The sequence below is a fragment of the Rhincodon typus genome, chromosome 46 (genome assembly GCF_021869965.1).
Source record: "Rhincodon typus isolate 14 chromosome 46, sRhiTyp1.1, whole genome shotgun sequence".
NCBI lineage: Eukaryota > Metazoa > Chordata > Chondrichthyes > Orectolobiformes > Rhincodontidae > Rhincodon > Rhincodon typus.
The window spans coordinates 7,909,125-7,929,394 of NC_063377.1; the positions used below are offsets into that span (position 1 = coordinate 7,909,125).

The 20,270-nt window shown below is 52.1% G+C and overlaps 2 protein-coding genes across 4 annotated transcripts in view; one reads left to right on the top strand and one right to left on the bottom strand.

Moving 5' to 3' along the window:
* Nucleotides 1-2,016: 2,016 nt before the first annotated feature.
* Nucleotides 2,017-19,389, bottom strand: LOC109926020 (transmembrane protein 79-like). Of its 3 annotated transcripts, none has more exons than XM_048620417.1 (4): nt 18,492-19,389; nt 5,692-6,352; nt 3,071-3,284; nt 2,017-2,357 (listed from the first exon to the last, which is right to left on the bottom strand). In XM_048620417.1, the coding sequence occupies exons 2-4, from the start codon at nt 6,347-6,349 to the stop codon at nt 2,153-2,155; spliced, it is 1,077 nt and encodes a 358-aa protein (XP_048476374.1). In that variant the 5' UTR covers nt 6,350-6,352; nt 18,492-19,389; the 3' UTR covers nt 2,017-2,152. The 3 variants fall into 3 exon arrangements, with proteins under 3 accessions (XP_048476374.1, XP_048476373.1, XP_020381507.2); XM_048620416.1 differs by lacking the exon at nt 18,492-19,389 and adding an exon at nt 11,527-11,773; XM_020525918.2 differs by lacking the exon at nt 18,492-19,389 and having other exon boundaries at nt 5,692-6,472.
* A 430-nt stretch (nt 19,390-19,819) lies between these two features.
* Nucleotides 19,820-20,270, top strand: part of LOC125487853 (nonsense-mediated mRNA decay factor SMG5-like) — a 10,307-nt gene continuing 9,856 nt past the window's right edge. The window contains exon 1 of the mRNA XM_048620300.1: nt 19,820-20,006. Within this exon, the coding sequence (XP_048476257.1) occupies nt 19,873-20,006 (134 nt within the window). The 5' untranslated portion in view covers nt 19,820-19,872. The remainder of the gene's footprint in view (nt 20,007-20,270) is intronic.

The following is a 20,270-nucleotide window of genomic DNA, read 5'->3' on the forward strand; positions in this document are numbered from 1 at the left end:
GGGGGGGGGGGGGGGGGGAGGAAGGGGAGGGGGGGGGGGGTGGGGGGGGCTGGAGGAGGAGGTGACAGAGACTTGGGGCAAAGAAAAAGGCTGTGAATTCCAATAGGTAGGGCCAGGCTGGGAAGGCAGCGAGCGAGACGGAGGGGTAAACATTGATAAGCGTCAGCTGCAGATTAAACGGGACAAACACTGGCGAAGCGAAATGTTGACTCTGGCGCTTTGAGTGTGAGGGGGCGGCAAGGGAAGGGTTAAGCTGTTGACTGCGGGCTGGACTGCAAAAGGGAAAAACTTTTTTTTGAGGCATCTGCTTCTGCAGAAACAGATGCACGCAAAGCGTTTTCGAGAACAGGAGTGGGGTGGTGGTGGTGGTGGTGGTGGTGGGGAAGAGCAGGAACATGGTTTTTGTAGCTGGTTACAACTCCTTCCCGAAAACAGATTCTCACTTCCTCCAGACGGGGACGAGAAGTATATTAAAAAAACAACAAACACTTTGACTGAAAAGGTTTTGGGGGGCGGGGAAAGAGGAAAAAAGCAGAACCTTTCAAAAGGAGGATAAAAGTTTGTGCAGGACCTTGCCTTGTTGCTCGCTCGACACCAGGAAATGAAGTTGATCGACGTGAAATTCCATCCCTGGGCCACTTCCAGGGAAGAGGCTGGATTTATTTTCTTTCAGGATTTGACTTACTGTATGTGTTGTTACACCTCAGCTTCCTGGCGAGTTTTCGAAGGGGGCAGTGTTGAAATGCCAGTCTGAAAATGCACTGCTTTCGCCGGGTCTGCATCCTCTCGGAGCCTGCCATCTCAGGCGTGGATGTAGATCCTGGAACCTCCTCCTGCCTTGGGACGTGGTTTCTCAGCCCAGCCCCAAAAGGGAGGTTTCAGGCGGCGGGGGGTAAAAAGAGGGAATGAGGGCGGAGACAGACAGCTAAGGTCACAATTTCCTGAAGACTCCGTTCTACCCCCTCCCTGGCTTCGTGGGAGGGTGGTCCCTGGTTGGAATGATTTGTGTGCAGACACGGGGATTCGAACCCAGGGCTCCTGGGGTCTTGGCAGTTTCTTTCCCCCTTCTAAAAGTGGCCAGCTACCGTTCCCCAAAACGGGCAATCCCGGGGTGGGGGGGGGAAAGGTGCCGCACTGTCAGGGGAGGGAAGAGGGTCAGAGCCGAGGGGAGACCCCTGAGGAAGGGCGGGGTGTGGAGTTCTGCACTGTATTTTAACACTTAACCCTCGCCTGTTTCACCGAGAAACAAGCGTGACACCTTTTAAGCAGAACAAAAACAAAAGTTGCTGGAAAAGCTCAGCAGGTCTGGCAGCATCTGTGAAGGAGAAAACAGAGTTAACGTTTCGGGTCCGGTGACCCTTCCTCACAACCTTTTAAACAGCTTCGTTGTGTGCGAGCTCTGCTTTGCTTCCCCCCCGCCTTGCAGCCGCGGAAGGTGAAAGGCGTCATCAAAATGCACATCGCTCTTGCGCTGGTAACCGCTGTCTTTTTGTTGTCGGGGGGGGGGGGGGAGAAATGTTTAAATAAACACACAGGGATCTGGGGGGTCACGGTTCAATTTATTTGTCGCGTTAGCACAGGCCAGACCCAGCAGCAATTCAGAAATGATTATAAATTAAATGCAATCAGAGATAGTAGGAACTGCAGATGCTGGAGAATCCGAGACAACAAGGTGTAGAGCTGGATGAACACAGCAGGCCAAGCAGCAGAGGCTGACGTTTCGAGCCTAGACCCTTCATCAGAAAAGGGGGAGGGGAAGGGGGTTCTGAAATAAATAGGGAGAGAGGGGGAGGCGGATAGAAGATGGATAGAGGAGAGGATAGGTGGAGAGGAAACAAACAGGTCGAAGAGGCGGGGATGGAGCCAGTAAAGGTGAGTGTAGGTGGGGAGTTAAGGAGGGGATAGGTCAGTCCAGGGAGGACGGACAGGTCAAGGGGGCAGGATGAGCTTAGTAGGTAGGAAATGGGGGTGCGGCTTGAGGTGGGAGGAGGGGATAGGTGGGAGGAAGAACAGGTTAGGGAGGCAGGGACGAGCTGGGCTGGTTTTGGGATGCGGTAGGGGGAGGGGAGATTTTGAAGCTTGTGAAATCCACATTGATGCCATTGGGCTGCAGGAGAGCCAGTCCATTTCTCCGGGGCTGGAGTCTTTGGGCTCAGCCCCAGAACCTCTGGCGAGTGCTGGAGCCAGCGTCCTTTTCTTCCAGCTCGCTGGGGGAGGTGGCGAACATCTTGTCCGGCGCTAGGACGAACATGTAGCATAGGTTCACCACGACCAGACCCAGGATGGGGAAGAACGTGAGGCCGTAACCGAAACCGCGGAAGCTGCTGCTAATGGTGAATGTCACCCAGTAAATCAGCCTGAGGAGGGAGAGAGAGAGAGAGAGAGAGAGAGATGTTCCAGTAACTCACTCCTGCAAAGAAAAGCAGGCGTTTTACATTATCCCGTCATTCCCAGAGCAGGGACAGCACGGGGTTAGATACAGACTTAAGCTCCCTCTACACTGTTTTCCCACCCCCACCCCATCAAACACTCCCAGCAAGAGGTTAGATACAGGGTAAAGCTCCCTATACACTGTCTTCCCCCCCCCCCCCCCCCCCACAATTATACACTCCCAGGACAGGGACAGCACGGGGTTTTACTGTCAGCCATCAAACACTCCCAGGACAGGACACAACGGGGTTTTAGATACAGAGTAAAGCTCCCTCTACACTTTTTTCCCCATCAAACACGCCCAGGGACAGGGACAGAGGAAAGCTCCCTCTACACTGTTCCCCCCCCATCAAACACTCCCAGGGACAGGGACAGAGTAAAGCTCCCTCTACACTGCTTCCCCCCCCCCCATCAAACACTCCCAGGGACCGGGACAGCATGGGGTTAGATACAGAGTAAAGCTGCCTCTACTCTGATTCCACCCCCCATAAAACACTCCCAGGGACAGAGTAAAGCTGCCTCCATATTGATCCCCCACCTCCATCAAACACTCCCAGGGATAGAGTGAAGCTCCCTCTACCCTGCCCCTCACCAAGTGGGACTGTGAGACAGTGGAGTGATGCTGGGGAGGGAGACTGACCTGGCCAGGGCGAAGAAGGCGGTGAGCAGTGGTAGGAGTTTGAGGACTTCCTGAGGGAGGTAGGTGGAGAGGACCATGAGGTTGACGAAGAACAGGACGAAGAGGTGGATGGAGTCCGTCACAAATCGCAGGTGGATCTCCACCTCCTCCCTGCGGGGCCCGAAAGGATCAACGGCGGAGGAGCAACACCTCGCTAGGCCGTACACGATGATGCCTGTGGGCAGGAGGACCACGCACAGATTATTAACGGCTAGGCCCCAATCCCCAAGGCCCCTCACCCTGACCAATCCCGTGGGCAATGCTGTTCCCAAAGGCCCTTCATTTATCGCTCGCTTCTACTTGCCCCCCTGAGGCAGTGGTGAGCTAAAAACGTGACACGGACTAATTTAAAAATCACATCGTTTCCCCCCACCCCTCAAAAAAAAAACCCCCGAGTCTGACTTACACCATTTCGCTAAGACACGACCAGGCCTGGTGTGTAGGGGCTCGCCCCGGGAGCTCCCTGTGGTCCCCGGGGGGCCCCCCCCCCCCCACAACGATCGGGACAACGGTCGTCACGGCCAACCATTCCCGGAGCCGAGCTTCCAATTTCGGATTTTATGCATCGAATTTTAAATTCCACCGTGGTATGATTCGAATAAGTGTCGCCCGCAGCATGGGCCTGGACCCCTGCGTTTGTACCCAGCGGCGTTCACACTTTAGTCCCCATCCCTGTCACCCTCTCCCCATCTCTGTCACCCCCTCCACCCCCTCCCCCTCCCCCTCCCCCCTACACCCCCTCCCAACTCTGTTACCTCCTCCAGCCCCCTACAACCCCTCCCTATCTTTGTTACCTCCTCCAGCCCCCTACACCCCCTCCCTATCTCTGTTACCTCCTCCATCCCCGTACACCCCTCCGTATCACCTCCTCCAGCCCCCTACACCCGCTCCCTATCTTTGTTACCTCCTCCAGCCCCCTACATCCCCTCTCAATTTCCGTCACCTCCTCCAGCTCCTACATCCCCTCCTTATCTCTGTCACTACCTCCAGCCCTCTACAGCCCCCCTCCCTATCTGTCACCTCCTCCAAACCTTACACCTCTCCCTATATCTGTCACCTCCTCCAGCCCCCTACACCCGCTCCCTATCTTTGTTACCTCCTCCAGCCCCCTCCCTATCTCTGTCACCTCCTCCAGCCCCTACACCCCCTCCCTATCTCTGTCACCTCACAGAGCCCCTACACCCGCTCCCTATCTCTGTCATCCCCTCAGCCCCTACACCCATCCCTTCTCTTTGCCAGGAAAAGACAGGGTTGATAAAGATAAATTACTTCCACTGGGTTGGGGATTCCAGAACTAGGGGCATAGTCTGAAAATTGGGACCTGAGCATTCAGGAGAGATGTTTGGAAACACATCTGCATAGAAAGGGTGGCAGAGCATTAGAACTGAATTCTACACATGGCAGTGGTTGCTGGATGAGTTAACTTTAAATCTGAGAGAGATTCTTGTTTCGTGAAGATATTAAGTGCCAAAGTGACCCATGATTTCATTGTATGGCAGAGCAGGCTTGATGGGCCAAATGGCCTACTCGTGCTCCTGTTTTCTATGTTTTTGCTTGTTCATGGGACATGGGCGTTGCTGGCTAGGCCAGCAATTGTCGCCCCATTCCTAACTGTTAAGAGTCAATAACACCGCTGTGGGTCTGGAGTCATATAACGCAGAAGTAGGCCCTTTGGCCCAACTTGTCTATACCAACCAAGTTTTCCTAATCTGAGCTAGTCCCACTTGCCTGCGTTTCACTCACATCCTTCTCTACCTTTCTTATCCACGTCCCCATCCAGATACTTTTTCAATGTTGTAATTGTACCAGCCCCCACCATTTCCTCTGGCAGCTTGTTCCATACACTCGCCTCGCTCTGTGTTAAAAAGTTACCCCTCAGGTCCCTTTTAGATCTTTCCCCTCTCACCTTAAACCCATGCCGTCTAGTTTTGGACTCCCCTACCCTGGGGGAAAAGACCTTGTCTATTCACCCTATCCGTGCCCCCCATCATTTTATGACCCTCGATCAATTCACTCCTCAGCCTCCAATGCCCGGGGGGGAAAAAGTCCCAGCTCATCTGGCTTCTTCTTAAGACTTAAACCCCTCCTTGTAAATCTTTTTTAAATCCTCTCCCAATTTAACGATATCCTTTCGATAGCAGGGCAACCAGAACTGGGCACGGTGCTCCAAGAGTGGCCTCATCAACGTCCCGTACAGCCTCAACATGATGTCCCAACTCAAAGGTCTGAGAAATGAAGGCAAGCGTGCCAAACGCCTTCTTAACCCCGCTGTCTACCTGTGACGCAAACTTCAAAGAATTACGTCCCTGAAACCCCCTAGGTCTTTCTGTTCTACAGCACTACCTTGCTTTTAACATGCAAATTTGTTTCACCAAAGTGCAACACCTTGCATTTATCCAAATTAAACTCCATCACTGGGCTAGGCAGATGGAAGACAGCGGGGAACAAGGGATGCTCAGCGGTGGTGAGGCTGAGTGGCTGGATTGGGCCTAAGATGCTGAATGGGCGCCCCCTCTCCCATTCTCTGCAGTTCCTCCCCCCCACCACCTACATTTCCCCACGGAAGCGCACATGCTCCTTACCCATGATGATGGGGACGGTGGCAAAGACGCCGCAGCGGAGCGTATACATCAAGCGGGCACTAATGTCTGGCATGATTGGCACATCGAAGGGCAGGAAGACGTAAGCGCCATACAGGAAGCAGGGGTACACCAGCACGGCGCCAGCCAGGGAGGCCGTGGCTTTGAGGTTGGGCCGAGAGCAGCGGGGACAGCACGGGCGTTTGCCCATGTCACCCCCATATGACCCCTCCTCCTCTCCATTGGCTCCTGGCCACTCGGAGTCGGGAAGCGGGCAGTGGCCTGTCAGGAAGGCCTGGCGTTCAGACTCCTTGCTCAGCGTGCGGGCTACGACCACCCGCACGGTGGGATCGACCGCTGGCGGAGGAACCCACACCTCGCTCTCGGGGCCCGGCCCCTTCTCTGCTGCCACCGGAGGGGCTTGGGCCCCCTCAGCCGCCGAGGCCTGGCGCAGAGCCTTCATCTCCAGGCCCGTCTCCTCGGCGACTGGAAACCGGCCTCCGCCGGGATACTCCAGGGTGTCTGAGGTGTGGAGAAGTGGGGCATCGCCGCGCTCCAACGTTCCCGGGCTCCCGGCGGATTCGTCCTCCTCCTTGGATCCTCGCTCCGAGGCGCTGTCCTCGTCCCTCGCGTTCTGCGGCACCGGTAGCGTCCCGGACATCCCCTGCCATGAGAAAGAGAGCGGGGTGGGGGTGAGCGCACAGGAAGATCCCATATGGTGGACGGTGCGGGACACTGTCGGAGGGTCCGCGTCGAAGGAGCGGGCACTGTCGGAGGGTCAGCGCTGAGGGAGTGCCGCACTGTTGGAGGGTCAGCGCCGAGGGAGCGGGCACTGTCAGAGGGTCAATGCCGAGGGAGCAGGCACTGTCGAAAGATCAAACCTGAGGGAGCGCTGCACTGTTGGAGGGTCAGCGCTGAGGGAGTGGGCACTGTTGGAGGGTCAGTGTCGAGGGAGCGGGCACTGTCAGAGGGTCAGCGCTGAGGGAGTAGGCACAGTTAGAGGGTCAGTGCTGAGGGAGCAGGCATTGTTGGAGGGTCAGCACTGAGGGAGCAGGCACTGTCGAAGGGTCAAACCTGAGGGAGCGCTGCACTGTCGGAGGGTCAGCGCTGAGGGAGCAGGAACCGTCGGAGGGTCAGCGCCAAGGGAGCAGGCACCATCGGAGGGTCAGCGCTGAGGGAGCGGGCACTGTTGGAGGCTCAGCGCTGAGGGAGTGCCGCACTGTCAGAGTGTCAGTGCTGAGGCTGTAAATAGGTTTGGAACTTTCTACGGTTGTGAAAGGTGCTTTCGAAATGCAATCTATTCTAACAATTGTATTGCTTCAGTGATAATAAGTGGAACATGCCAAGGTGAGGATGGGCAAGTAATTATCAAGCGGTGGGTGTATGAGCTCTTGTTGACCAACTCTGCGCATTCCTCCGAACACGCTGAACAGGAAAGGCAAGAAAATCTCATGGCCCACAAAGAGCCTAGTGTCTCCCAAAACCTCACTCGGACACGCCTGTCCCTTCCAGCTTCTTCGGCATTCCCTCACCTCCACTCAGTACTGCAGAGGTAGCCCCCAGAGGGTAGCACCCCAACCCCCTCCTCCCCGGCCACTGAAGACTCGACAGAATCGGTGGGGGAGTGCTGAATGGGTCGGGATTGGAGGAACGCAGAGATCTCAGGGGAGGTGACAGAGATAGGGAGGGGGTGTAGGGGGTGTAGGGGGCTGGAGGAGGTGACAGACATAGGGAGGGGGCGTAGGGGGCTGGAGGAGGTGACAGAGATAGGGAGGGGGTGTAGGGTACTGGAGGAGGTGACAGAGATAGGGAGGGCGTGTAGGGGGCTGGAGGAGGTGACAGAGATAGGGAGGGGGCGCAGGGGGCTGGAGGAGGTGACAGAGATAGGGAGGGGGTGTAGGGGTCTGGAGGAGGTGACAGAGATAGGGAGGGGGTGTAGAGGCTGGAGGAGAAAACCGAGATAGGGAGGCGGGGTGTAGGGGTTTGAGGGGGTGACAGAGATAGGGAGGGGGTGTGGAGGCTGGGGGAGAAGACCGAGGGAGGGAGGGGTGTGGGGGCGGAGGGGGTTACAGAGAATGGGAGGAGTGTAGGGGGCTGAAGGAGGTTACAGAGATAGGGAGAGGTGTAGGGGCTGGGGAGGTGTCAGAGGGAGGGAGGGAGGGGTGTAGGGGCTGAGGGGGTTACAGAGATAGGGAGGGGGTGTAGGGCCTGGAGGAGGTGACAGAGATAGGGAGGGAGTGTAGGGGGATGGAGGAGGTGACAGAGATAGGGAGGGGGTGTAGGAGCTGGAGGAGGTGACAGAGATAGGGAGGGGTGTAGGAGCTGGAGGAGGTGACAGAGATAGGGAGGTGTGTAGGGTGCGGATGAGGTTACAAGGACCACACAGCAGCCGAAACAGGCCGTTCAGTCCTTCCTGTCCCTGCTGTTGGTTCTCTTCTGCATCTGCATCCATCCTTCTTTCATCGCGTGTGTATCCAGCAGCCCCCCAACCCCCATTTCAAAGCTTCTCTGCTGTTCACCTCTCTGACTGTTCCTGGGAGCAAGTCCCCCTTCTCCCCCCACTTCCCGTGGGAGAGATTCCCCAATCTCTTCCCCCATTCCCCGTGGGAGCGAATCCCCCATTCACCCCCACTCTCCATGGGAGCGAATCCCCCATTCTCTGCGGGAGCAAGTCTCCCTTTTCCCCCCACTCCCCATGGGACCGTGTCCCCCATTCTCCTCCACACTTTCCTTCAATGAGGTTAGAGATTTTTTTACCTTTTCTGTGTTTTTTTTTCAGATTTCTAGCATCCTCAGTATTTCCCAAAGGTGGTTTTCATTTTATTCATTTGTGGGATGTGGGTGTCACTGTCTGGGCCCAGCATTTATTACCCGTCCCTAATTGCCCCTTGAGAAGGTGGTAGCAAGCTGCCTTCTTGAACCGCTGCGGCATCCTGTGTGGTGTAGGGACAGTGCTCTTCGGGAGGGAGATTTTGACCTTGAAGGAACAGCCGATATATTTCCAAGTCGGGATAGTGAGTGGCTAGGAGGGGAACCTGCAGGGGTCTGGTGTTCCCGTGTATCTCCTGCCCTTGTCCCTCTTGGGGGTAGACGTCCCGGGTTTGGAAGGTGCTGTCTGAGGAGCCTTGGGGAGTCGCTGTAGACGGTACACACTACTGCGACTGAGCATTGGTGGTGGAGGGAGTGGATGCTTGTGGATGTGGTGCCAATCCAAGCGGGGGCTGCTTTGTCCTGGATGGTGTCGAGCTTCTCGAGTGTTTGTCGGAGCTGCCCCCATCCAGGGCAAGTGGGGAGTATTCCATCACACTGCTGACTTGTGCCTTGTTGGTCAGGTCTTCCTAACATCAGGATTGCGGGGTCGGGGGTGGTTTGTGAGTTAAATTCTGGGTTATAATCTCTGCGGTATCAATGGCTGCCCCAGAGGTCTGTCCCAGTCCTCAGTGAACTCCTCGTCACCAATCTCCTCACTGAAGTCATAGAGCCATATAGCACGGAAATAGACCCTTCGGTCCAGCTCGTCCATCCAACCAGATACCCTAAATTCATCTAATCCCATTTCCCAGCATTTGGCCTATGTCCCTCTAAACTCTTCCTGTTCATATACCCATCCAGATGTAATTGTACCAGCCTCCACATTTATATAAATGATTTGCATTTGAATATAAGAGGTATGGTTAGTAAGTTTGCAGATGACACCAAAATTGGAGGTTGTAGTGTACAGCGAAGAAGGTTATCTCAGAGTACAATGGGACCTTGAGCAGATGGCTCGAGGAGTGGCAGACGGAGTTGAATTTATATAACTGTGAGGTGCTGCATTTTGGAAAGGCAAATCAGGGCAGGATTTATACACTTAATGGTAAGGTCCTGGGGAGTGTTGCTGAACAAAGAGACCTTGGAGTGTAGGACGTTGGTAAGGCCACTTTTGGGATATGGCATTCAATTCTGGTCTCCCTGCTAATAGGAAAGATGTTGTTAAACTTGAAAGATTTGCAAAGATGTTGCTGGGGTTGGACTGTTTTAGTTATTTTCCCTGGAGCGTCGGAGGCAGAGGGGTGACTACCACTCTCTGCATGAGAAAGTTGCCCCTTAGGTCCCTTTTATATTTTTCTTCTCGTCAATTTTCAAGCCTTGAAGTCAACTCACATAACAAAAACTTGGTGTGCATTATTGTTGGTTCTGGATAGTCAACAAGAGACAAGGGATGTGTTACTCATCTGAGACTTAGAAATGCACGGGTCCCTCAAACACAACAGTTCCGGAGTTGACTGAGATAGTGTATAATCACAGAATCCCTACAGTGTGAAAAGAGGTGATTCAGCCCATTTAATTCCACACCAATCCTCTGAAGAGCATCCCACCCTATCCTTAGGATCCCACGTTCCCCATGGCTAATCCACCTGGTCTACACATTCCTGGACTCTATGGGCAATCCACCCTAACTGTGGCTCTTTAGACCGTGGGAGGAAACACACACAGACGCAGGGAAAATGTGCAAACTCCACACAGACAGTCACCCAAGGCTGGGCTTGAACCCAGGTCCCTGGTACTGTGAAGTAGCAGCGCTAACCACTGTGCCATCCAACAGTTAAGGGGCTTTTGGCTTCTGGGCAGCATAAGGGTCCAAAGGGGTAAGGTGGAAATTAACATTTGTGCTAAATTATTGATTTGCTGTGAACCCTTGTCAATGACAAATTGCTCCCGAACTCAATGCATAGATTGGGGTTTTGGAACTGCTCTGAGGAAGGGTCACCGGACCCGAGACATTAACTCTGCTTTCTCTCCACAGATGCTGCCAGACCTGCTGAGGTTTTCCAGCTATTTCTGCTTTCATTTCTAATTTCCAGTATCTGGCGTTCTTTCGGGTATTATTTTTAAGAATCTTCATCTGAACCTGTTCCTAGTTTTTAAGGCCTGTATTTGTTACTCAGTTCCTCACCAAAAATAAATTCTGTGCTGAGTGGGGCAGCGCAGCACCTCAGTGGTTAGCACTGCTGCCTCACAGTGCCAGGTACTTGGGTTTGATCCCAGCCTCGGGCAACGTCTGTGCGGAGTTTGTACATTCTCCCCGTGTCTGTGTGGGTTTCCTCCCACAGTCCAAAGCAGTGCAGGTTAGGGTGGATTGGCCATGCTAAATTGCCCCGTGGTGCCCAGGGATGTGTGAGTTAGGGTGGGTTAGCCATGGGTTGCAGGATAAGGGTGCGTATGGGAGGGATGTTGTTCGCAGGGTCGGGGTGGACTCCAAGGGCTGAATGTCCTGCTTGTAGGGATTCTCCAAGCACTCAAGGCCCGGGCATCTAGCTAACCTTTCGGATTAGGCTGTCACAGGTGAACTTTGCTATTTGACCAGAGGAGGCATCACTTTGGCAGAATCTGCATAGCCCTCCCCTCCCTCTCTTGATTGGCTAACCCGACAGCCCAAGACACATCCACCAAGGCCAGGGTGAAACTGCTTTTGGGTAGACAATGGAAGGGAGGGCATGGGGGGAGTCCCTCTTGTGATGCAGTGTCCCTACCCCTGGACCAGGAGTCCCACCTGCCCCAGAGCTAAGTAGTAACATCTCTGAACAGGTTGGTTAGAAAAATGCATTAAATTTTAAAACTGAAGGGAGGTGGAGTGTGAATTTCAAAGGCTTCTGTGTTGCAGTGGGTAATGTCCCTCCCTCTGAGCCAGGAGTCCCGGGTTCAGTTCCTTCCTGCTCCAGGGGTGGGCATTTCACCTTTGAACAGGTTGAAATATGAAATATCTAGAAGGGGGAATTCACTAGAGTTGAGGCGAACATTGAGTGAAAGCTCAGTTTTATCAAGAGAGACATCAGCCAGGAAGTGAGCAGGTCCTACCTTAATCCACCTGCAGGCACTTATTTTGCAGACACCAACTCTACCTTTCCCTCCAGACAGATCTAAAAGGTCTGATTTTCAATGGCGTTGAGGTTCGTGAGCTGCAAAGTCGATTGTTTGGTTTATTAAAAAATAAATTCCAGAAAGGGTAGCAAGCCTCCAATCGCCCCCTACATGCCTCTTGATTTATTTTCTACCTTTGGCTTCCTGTAGTAACTTGCTCGACTGGAAAATTGATCCATGAGTGGGAGGAGCTTGCAGTTAAAGGGGTCAAGGTGCGACTTGGAAGTGTTTTGTTAAGAGCAAGGGGGAGAGCTGAGTTAATGCATTTCAGGGTCAACGACTACTTCTGACGGCCAGTTCAAGATTCCTGCCCGCATCTCGATTCCGAATGGAATTTACATGGGCACGCCGCTTTCTCACGCCCACCACACCAACCGTGCCAGGGATAGGGGTATAGGTGCCTACTTTGATCCAGCTGAGGCTGTTAGTAGAGTCGTAGACCCTTGCTGGTGAAGCGCGGCCTTCCCCACAGATGCCTGGGAATCGCTGGCCTGAGATTGTCCCAAAGCAGAGGGGGAGCAAACAGGCGAAGACGGCGCGAGGGGCGTGCTGCCACGCCAACGCCACATCTGCCCCAGTGTCACAGAGCCTGCGTAAGCCGCATTGGTCTGTCACCCACAGACTCACCCTGAGAAGGGGCAAGAGAGTCTTCCACATCTGCAAGGGACCGCCGCTGATGATGACGATGAGTCCTAGAGTCGTACAGCATGGAAACAGGCCCTTCGGCCCTAGTTGTCCATGCCGACCAGGTTTCCCCAAACTAAACAGGGCCGGCACGATGGCTCAGTGGTTAGCAATGCTGCCTCACAGTGCCAGGGACCCGGGTTCGATTCCACCCTTGGGCGATTGTCTGTGTGGAGTTTGCACATTTTCCCCGTGTCTGCATAGATTTCCTCCCACAGTCCAAAGATGTGCAGGTTAGGGTGGATTGGCCATGCTAAATTGCCCCATAGTGCCCAGGGATGTGCAGGTTAGAGTGGATTGGCCGTGCTAAATTGTCCCGTAGTGTCTGGGGATATTCTGAGGGTCAGTGTAGACTGGTTGGGCTGAAGAGCCTGTTTCCACACTGCAGGGATTCTGTGAAGTGAACCAGTCCCATTTGCCTGCATTTGGTCCATATCCCTCTAAAGCTTTCCTATCCATGTACCTGCCCAAACATCTTTTAAATGTTGTACCTGTACCAGCCTCCAACACTTTCTCTGGCAGCTCATTCCAGACACGCATCACCCTCTGCATGAAAAGATCGCCCCTCAAGTCTCTTTTAAATCTTCCCCCTCTCGCCATAAACCTATGCCCCTCTAGTTTTGGACTCCCCCCACCCTGGGGAAAAAGTCCTTGTCTATTCACCTTATCTATGCCCCTCGTCATTATTACAAACCTCAATAAGGTCACCCCTCAGCATCTGCCGCTCCAGTGAAAAAAGTCTCAGCCTATCGTTATAACTCAAACCCTCTATTCCTGGCAATATCCTGGTAAATCTTTTATGTACCCTCTCCAATTTAATAATAGCCTTCCTATAACAGGGCAACCAGAACTGGACACAGTGCTCCAAAAGTGGCCTCACCGACATCCTGTACAACTTCAACAGGACATCTTAACTCCTAAACTCAATAGTCTGAGCAATGAAGGCAAGTGTGCTAAATGCCATCTTAACCACCCCATTTATGTGTGACGCAACTTTCAAAGAACAATACACCTGCACCCCTAGGACCCTCTGTTTGACAACACTCCCCAGGATCCTACCAAGACCTGTCTAAGTCCTGCCCCGGTTTGTCTTGTGCAACGCCTCGCATTTATCTCTGTCTGCCATTCCTCAGCCCACTGGCCCAAGATCCCTTTGTAACCTTAGATAACCGAGAAAGGTTTAGATTAGAGAGTTCAAAATCGTGAGGGATCTCGGAGGAGTTAATAGGGAGAAACCCATTTTCTTTTACAAAAACAAAGAACTGTGGATGCTGGAAATCAGGAAAAAAACCCATAAATTGCTGGAGAAGCTTAGCAGGTCTTGCAGCATCGTGGAGAGAGAAAGCAGAGTTAAAGTTTCGGGTCTAGCACCCTTCTTCAGAACCAGCAATGGTTTCCTGGTCATCATCAGACACTTATTCCCAAACTGCTTTATTGGAGAGTGCATTGAGTATAGGAGTTGGGAGGTCATGTTGCAGCTGTACAGGACATTGGTTAGGATACTTTTGGAATACTGCGTTCAGTTCTGGTCTCCTTGCTATAGGAAGGATGTTGTTAAATTTGAAAGGGTTCAGGAAAGATTGACAAGGATGTTGCCAGGGTTGGGGGAGAGGCTGGGGCTATTTTCCCTGGAGAGTCGCAGGCTGAGGGATGACCTTATAGAGGTTTATACAGTCATGAGGAGCATGGATAGGGTGAATAGCCAAGGTCTTTTCTGCCAGGGTAGGGGAACTCAAAACTAGAGGGCATAGGTTTAAGGTGAGAGGGGAAAGATTTAAAAGGGACCTAAGGGGTAACTTTTTCACGCAGAGGGTGGTGCGTGGATGGAACGAGCTGCCAGAGGAAGTGGTGGAGGCTGGTACAATTACACCATTTAAAAGGCGTCTGGATGGGTACATGAATAGGAAGGGTTTAGAGGGGTATGGGCTAAATGCTGGAAAATGGGACTGGTTCAGTTTAGAAAACCTGGTCAGCACGGACGAGTTGGGCCGAAGAGTCTGTTTCTGCGCTCTATGTCCGTATTTGTGGTATCAATTTTGAGACAGTACGGTAATGAGAAAGTAACCAGGATGTAGAACATATGACTAGTGACAGAGGGATCCTGGGGGTCAAGTCCATCGCTCCCTGAAAGTGGCTGCGCAAGTAGATAGGTGGTAAAGAAGGCATATGGCACGCTTGCCTTTATTGGTCAGGGAATTGAGTACAAGAGTCAGGATGTTTATAAAGTTGCAACTTTATAAAACTTTGGTTAGGCTGTACTTAAGAATATTGCATTCAATTCTGGTTGCCACATTACAGGAAGTTATGTGGAGGCTTTGGAGAGGGTGCAGAAGATGTTTACCAGGATGCTGCCTGGATGAGAGGGTATGAGCTATAAGGAGAGGCCAGAAAAACTCGGGTTGTTTTCTCTGGAGCGGCAGAAGCTAAGGGGAGACTTGATGGAAGTCTATAAAATTATGAGTTGCATAGATAGGGTTGACAGTTAGAATCACTTTCCCAGAGTTGAAATATCCAATAGTAGGGGGCATACATTTAAGGTGAGAGGGGGACAGTTTAAAGAAGAAGTGAGAGACAAGTTTTTTTACACATAGCGTGGTCGGAGTCTGGAACATGCTGCCAGGGGTAGTGGTGGAGACACATAACGATAGGGGCATTTAAGGGGCTTTTAGTTAAGCACATGAATATGCAAGGAATGGATGGATATGGGCCAAGGGCAGGCAGAAGGGATTAGTTTAATTTGGTGTCATATTTGGTACAACATTGAGGATCAAAGGGCCCATTCCTGTGCTACACAGTTCTATGTTCTAGTGCAAAATCCCAACCATACGAGAGGTTTCCTAATATGTTTCAGTTCCAGGTTGGAGACCTCAAAATCATGAAACTCCTAGGTGTGGATGGATAAACGGGCATATCTTCACTCACCCCTATTGCTGGTGGCCACAGAGTTAATTTAAAAATGATCCCTTTCTTTGTGGATCCATTTCTCATGGACCAAAGGAATTTAGTCTTAAAAGGACTCAATTTAATTGAAGTTTCTTGAGTTAAAAAGGAGTGAATTTATCACTTACTGAATACAATAAAAAAAACGTTAACATACGTTGGTTAGGCCACTTTTGGGAAACTGCGTTCAATTCTGGTCTCCTTGCTATAGGAAAGCCATTGTGAAACTTGAAAGGGTTCACAAAAGGGTTCACAAGGATGTTGCCGGGGTTGGAGGGTTTGAGATGTAGGGAGAGGCTGGATAGGTTGGGGCTATTTTCCCTGGAGCATTGGAGGTTGAGGGGTGACCTTATGGAGGTTCATAAAATTATGAGGGGCATGGATAGGGTGAATAGACAAGGTCTTTTCCCCAGGCTAGGGGAGTCCAAAACTAGAGGGTACAGGTTTAAGGTGAGAGGGGAAAGATTTAAAAAGGACCCAAGGAATAACTTTTTCATGCAGAGGGTGGTACGTGTATGGAACGAGCTGCCAGAGGAAGTGGTGGAGGCTGGTACAGTTACAACATTTAAAAGGAGTCTGGATGGGTACATGAATGGGAAGGGTTTAGAGGGATATGGGCTAAATGCTGGCAAATGGGACTAGATAAATTTAGGATGTTAGCATGGACGAGTTGGACCAAAGGGTCTGTCACGTACTGTACATCTCTAAGACTCTGAATGGGACTAGATTAATTTAGGATATCTGGTCAGCATGGACGAGTTGGACTGAAGGGTCTGATTCCATGCTGTACATTACGTGACTCTATGACGTGGGCACAGATTAGAAATAATTTCAAAAAAAGGATATATGGATCAATAAAAACCGAAAGAACTGCGGATGCTGTAAATCAGGAACAAAAACAAAGTTGCTGGAAAAGCTCAGCAGGTCCGGCAGCATCTGTGAAGGAAAAACAAAGTTAACGTTTCGGGTCTGGTGTTGTGTATGTATATACATGGATTAATCCCTGGGTAGTTCGTAATGAGTAGAGAATGGAGCATTGATAGTTGAGCAACTGATTTTGAAATGCTTGGCTTTGTCCCGCTAACGTTTGAACTGGCTTCCTCCAGAGTTTGAGATTCCATTACCTGTAATGCTGGGGTATTTAGTGAATGGTTCATTGAATGTGACTTTCACAGTACACCAGCGTTTGGACCCAGGCTAGTACACGTTGCTACACACAGTCCAGGGTATCCTGTGCCCCTGTATTCTTGAAATGGGGAAAATGCCAACATGGGTCTCGTTATTTTTTCTCCCATCATGTTTCCTGTTTGAGATAACTCAGTTAGGGGTTTGGGGGGAGAGAAACTCATCACAGCTGGTGGACATGGAGGAATGAGATTGGCTTCTGAGCAAGTGCACAGCAGTGTCGAAACTTCACAGTGGCGTCGAGACCCTAAATCCTCAGCTCAGAGATTCATCGAGTTCATAGGGATGTGCAGCACAGAAACAGTCCCTTCAGTCCAACTTGTCCATAACGACCAGATATCCTATGTAAATCTAATCCCATTTGCCACCATTTGGCCCATATGCCTCTAAACCCTTCCTATTCATGTACCCATCCAAGACAACAAGGTGCAGGGCTGGATGAACACAGCAGGCCAAGCAGCATCATAGGAGCAGAGCCTTTCTGCTCCTATGATGCTGCTTGGTCTGCTATGTTCATCCAGCCCTGCACCTTGTTGTCACTGATTCTCCAACATCTGCAGTTCCTACTATCTCATCCAGATGCCTTTTAAATATTGTAATTGTACCAGCCTCCACCACTTCCTCTTGTTCCATACACTCAATCAATCACACAGCATAGAAACAGGCCCTTTGGCCCACCATGTCTGTGATAACCAAAACATCAAACTACACTAATCCCATTTATCTGCACTTTGGCCATAACCTATGCCCTGGTATTTTAAGCACTCATCCAGATGCTTAGATGTTGAGTGTTTCTACCTTCTCCACCCTTTCAGGCCGTCAGTTCCATATTTCTACCACCCCCTGGGTGCAAATTTCTTTTCCCCTCCAATCTCATCTAAGCTGCTTGCTCCTCACCTTAAACCTATGCATTCAGCTCTTTGATATGTCTGCCTGGGAAAGAGATTCACATTATCTATGCTTCTCTTAATTGTGTTTACCTCAATGTCTTTCTCCTCTGCAAATACAGTTGAGAAATATTTGAGACCTCACCCAGGTTGCCCCTTTGGTCTCTTAATAAATTCCACTCTCAGGTAATCATCTTACTCCTAGTACACTTCTACAGAGACTTACACACACCACCCTCTGCATGAAAAAGTCCCTTTTATATCGTTCCCCTCTCATCTTAAACCTATGCCCCTCTAGTTTTGAACTCCCCCACCCCAGGGAAAAGACCTCGGCTATTTACCCTTTCCATGCCCCTCATGATTTTATAAACCTCTATAAGGGCAACCTTTAGACTCTGATGCTCCAGGGAAAATAGCTCCAGCCTAATCAGCCTCTCTCTATAGCTCAAACTTTCTGGCAACATCCTTGTAATTTTTTTCTGAACCCTTTCCAGTTTTACAACATCCTTCCTGTAGAGGGGAGACCAGAATTGCAAGCAATTCTCCAAAAATGGCCGAACCAATGTCCTGTACAGCCGCAACATGACCTCCTAACTCCTGTACTCAATGCACTGACCAATAAAGGCAAGCATACCAAATGCCTTCTTCACCATCCGATCTACCTGCGACTCCCCAGATCCTGTCTTCTGAATGCCCTGTTGCATTGTGAAGGATGGGGCTCGCTGTGCCTTCTTGTAAAAAGGCTGTCTGTTAAGCAAATAATGACATTGTACTGTGGATGCTAGAAATCTGAAATTAAAAACAGCAAGCGCTGGAGAAACACGACAGGTCTGTGGAGAGAGAAACCGAGTTGACATTTCAAGTCCGACATGACTCTTCCTCAGAGCCGGAAAATGTCGAGCTGTTGACAAAGGAGAAGGATGGGAAGGGGCCCAGAGCAAAAGACTGAGGGAATTCTCATAATAGTAGTGGAGTGATAGAGATGCAAGATAGGTGTTAATAGTAAGTTCTGGATTATGAGTAAAGTGACATTATCGATATGCCTGTTGAGAATTCCTGTTTCGGATCTTGAGATAGAATCTACATTTATTTGCCAGTCCTGGCTTGAGACTGTTAAATTTCTCAAACACAGAGCCAAAACACACCCGGCAGTGCATTCTAGATCCAAACAGCTCCCTGTGAAAATAAATATTTTCTCATGCTTACCCTGGTTCATTTGCCAATCGCATTCCAATCTGCGTATCCATGGTGACTGACCACCATCCCCGTGGAAACCGTTCCATGTGCATGACTCGAGCCAAAGCTGTTGCACTTGAACCACATGCTGCATTTCTGTAGCGCCGTCAATGTAATAAAATGCATTCAGTCACCTCAGAGGGAGTGATATCAGACAAACTCGGACACCACCCCACCCTCCTGAAGCCACATAGGGAGATGTCAGACACATGTCATGGAAATGAAAATCGGTCAAATGATATGGTTTAGGCAGGTAACTCGTTGCAAAGTGCCCCAGGCAGATGAAGACACACCCACGACTGGGGGCGGGGGGGGTGGTGAAGGAGCAGTTGGGGGATGCAGGGGAGGTCAGAATTGGAGGGAGCAGGGAACTTGTAGGGTGAGTGGGGCTACAGGAGGTGGCAGAGATAGGGAACTGTGTAGGGGCTGGAGGAGGTGACTGCGACAGGGAGCAGTGTAGGGCTTGGTGGGGGTTACAGAGACAGGAAGCAGTGCAGGGGCTGGTGGGGGTTACAGAGTTAGGGAGGGGTGTCGGGGTTGGATGAGGTGACAGAGATAGGGAGGGGTGCAAGGGCTGGAGGAGGTTACTGTGATAGGGAGCGGTGCATGGGCTGGTGGGGGTTACAGAGTTAGGGAGGGGTGTAGGGATTCGAGGTCACAGAGATAGGATGGGTGTGGAGGGATTTGGTTGATACTGAAAGTGAAGTGACAGTTGGTGATCGGGAAGGTGTTTGGTGTATAAGGGGAAGCGTTTTGGACCTGAAGAGGGGTGTTGAGGGATTTGGGGTAGGTTGGGAGCGAGGGAGGGGGTTAGGGTTTTGTCGGGGGCAGGGGGAGACGGGGCTGTCAGAAGCAAGGGCTCAAGGATTAGGCTGTTGTCAGGGGGCAAGGGTCAGTGGGAGTGTGAGGGGGTCACAGGTCAGGGTATTGCCAGAGGGAAGGACCTCTCGGGTTTGTGAGAGGGGTCAGGGGTCAGGCTGTTGTCAAAGGGCAGGGCTAAGACCGTTGCCAGGGGGCGGGGCCAATCCGTTGCTGGGGACCCCAGGTGGTTGTTAGGGGGCGGGGCCCCGTCATCATCAAGGGGCGGGGGGGACCGTCTGTCATCAAGGGGCGGGGCTCAGACCGTTGTTAGGGGCGGGGACGTGCGCGCTGGGCCGGCCGTTGAGGTCAGGGGTCATGGGAGAGAGGTCAAGGGGAGGGCTCCGGGACGATCTCGCGAGATTTGCGGCTGATGGCGGCCGAGGGCTCGGGCCCGGAGCCTGTTTGAGGGGGAGCGGCCCCGGGGGGTGGGGTGGGGGCGAAGGGAGGGAGACGACCCGGGGGAAGAGGGTGGGTGGAGAAATCCAGAACCATGAGCCACCCGGAGCTCGCCGATACCCCAGCAGGAGCCGCTGCCGAACCCGAGGCTGAGGCCGAGGCCCAGGCCCAGGCCCAGGCCGAAGCCGAGCCCGACGCCAAGCTCCTCCACACCAAGAGGCTGTACCGGTAAGAGGCTGGGCCGGGGGCAGAGGGACAGGGGCTGAAAGGGGAGTGCGTCCTGAGGCCAACGGGGTGGGATCCTGAGGCCAAGGTGGGGGCTATCCTGAGGCCAAGGTGGGGGAGATCCTGAGGAATGGCGTGGGGCCCTGAAGCCAAGGTGGGGGCTATCGTGACGCCAATGGCGTGGGGTCCTGAGGCCAAGGTGGGGGCTATCCCGAGTCCAATATGGGGGAGGGAGATTGAAGTCAACGAGTGGGTACTAAGGCCAGT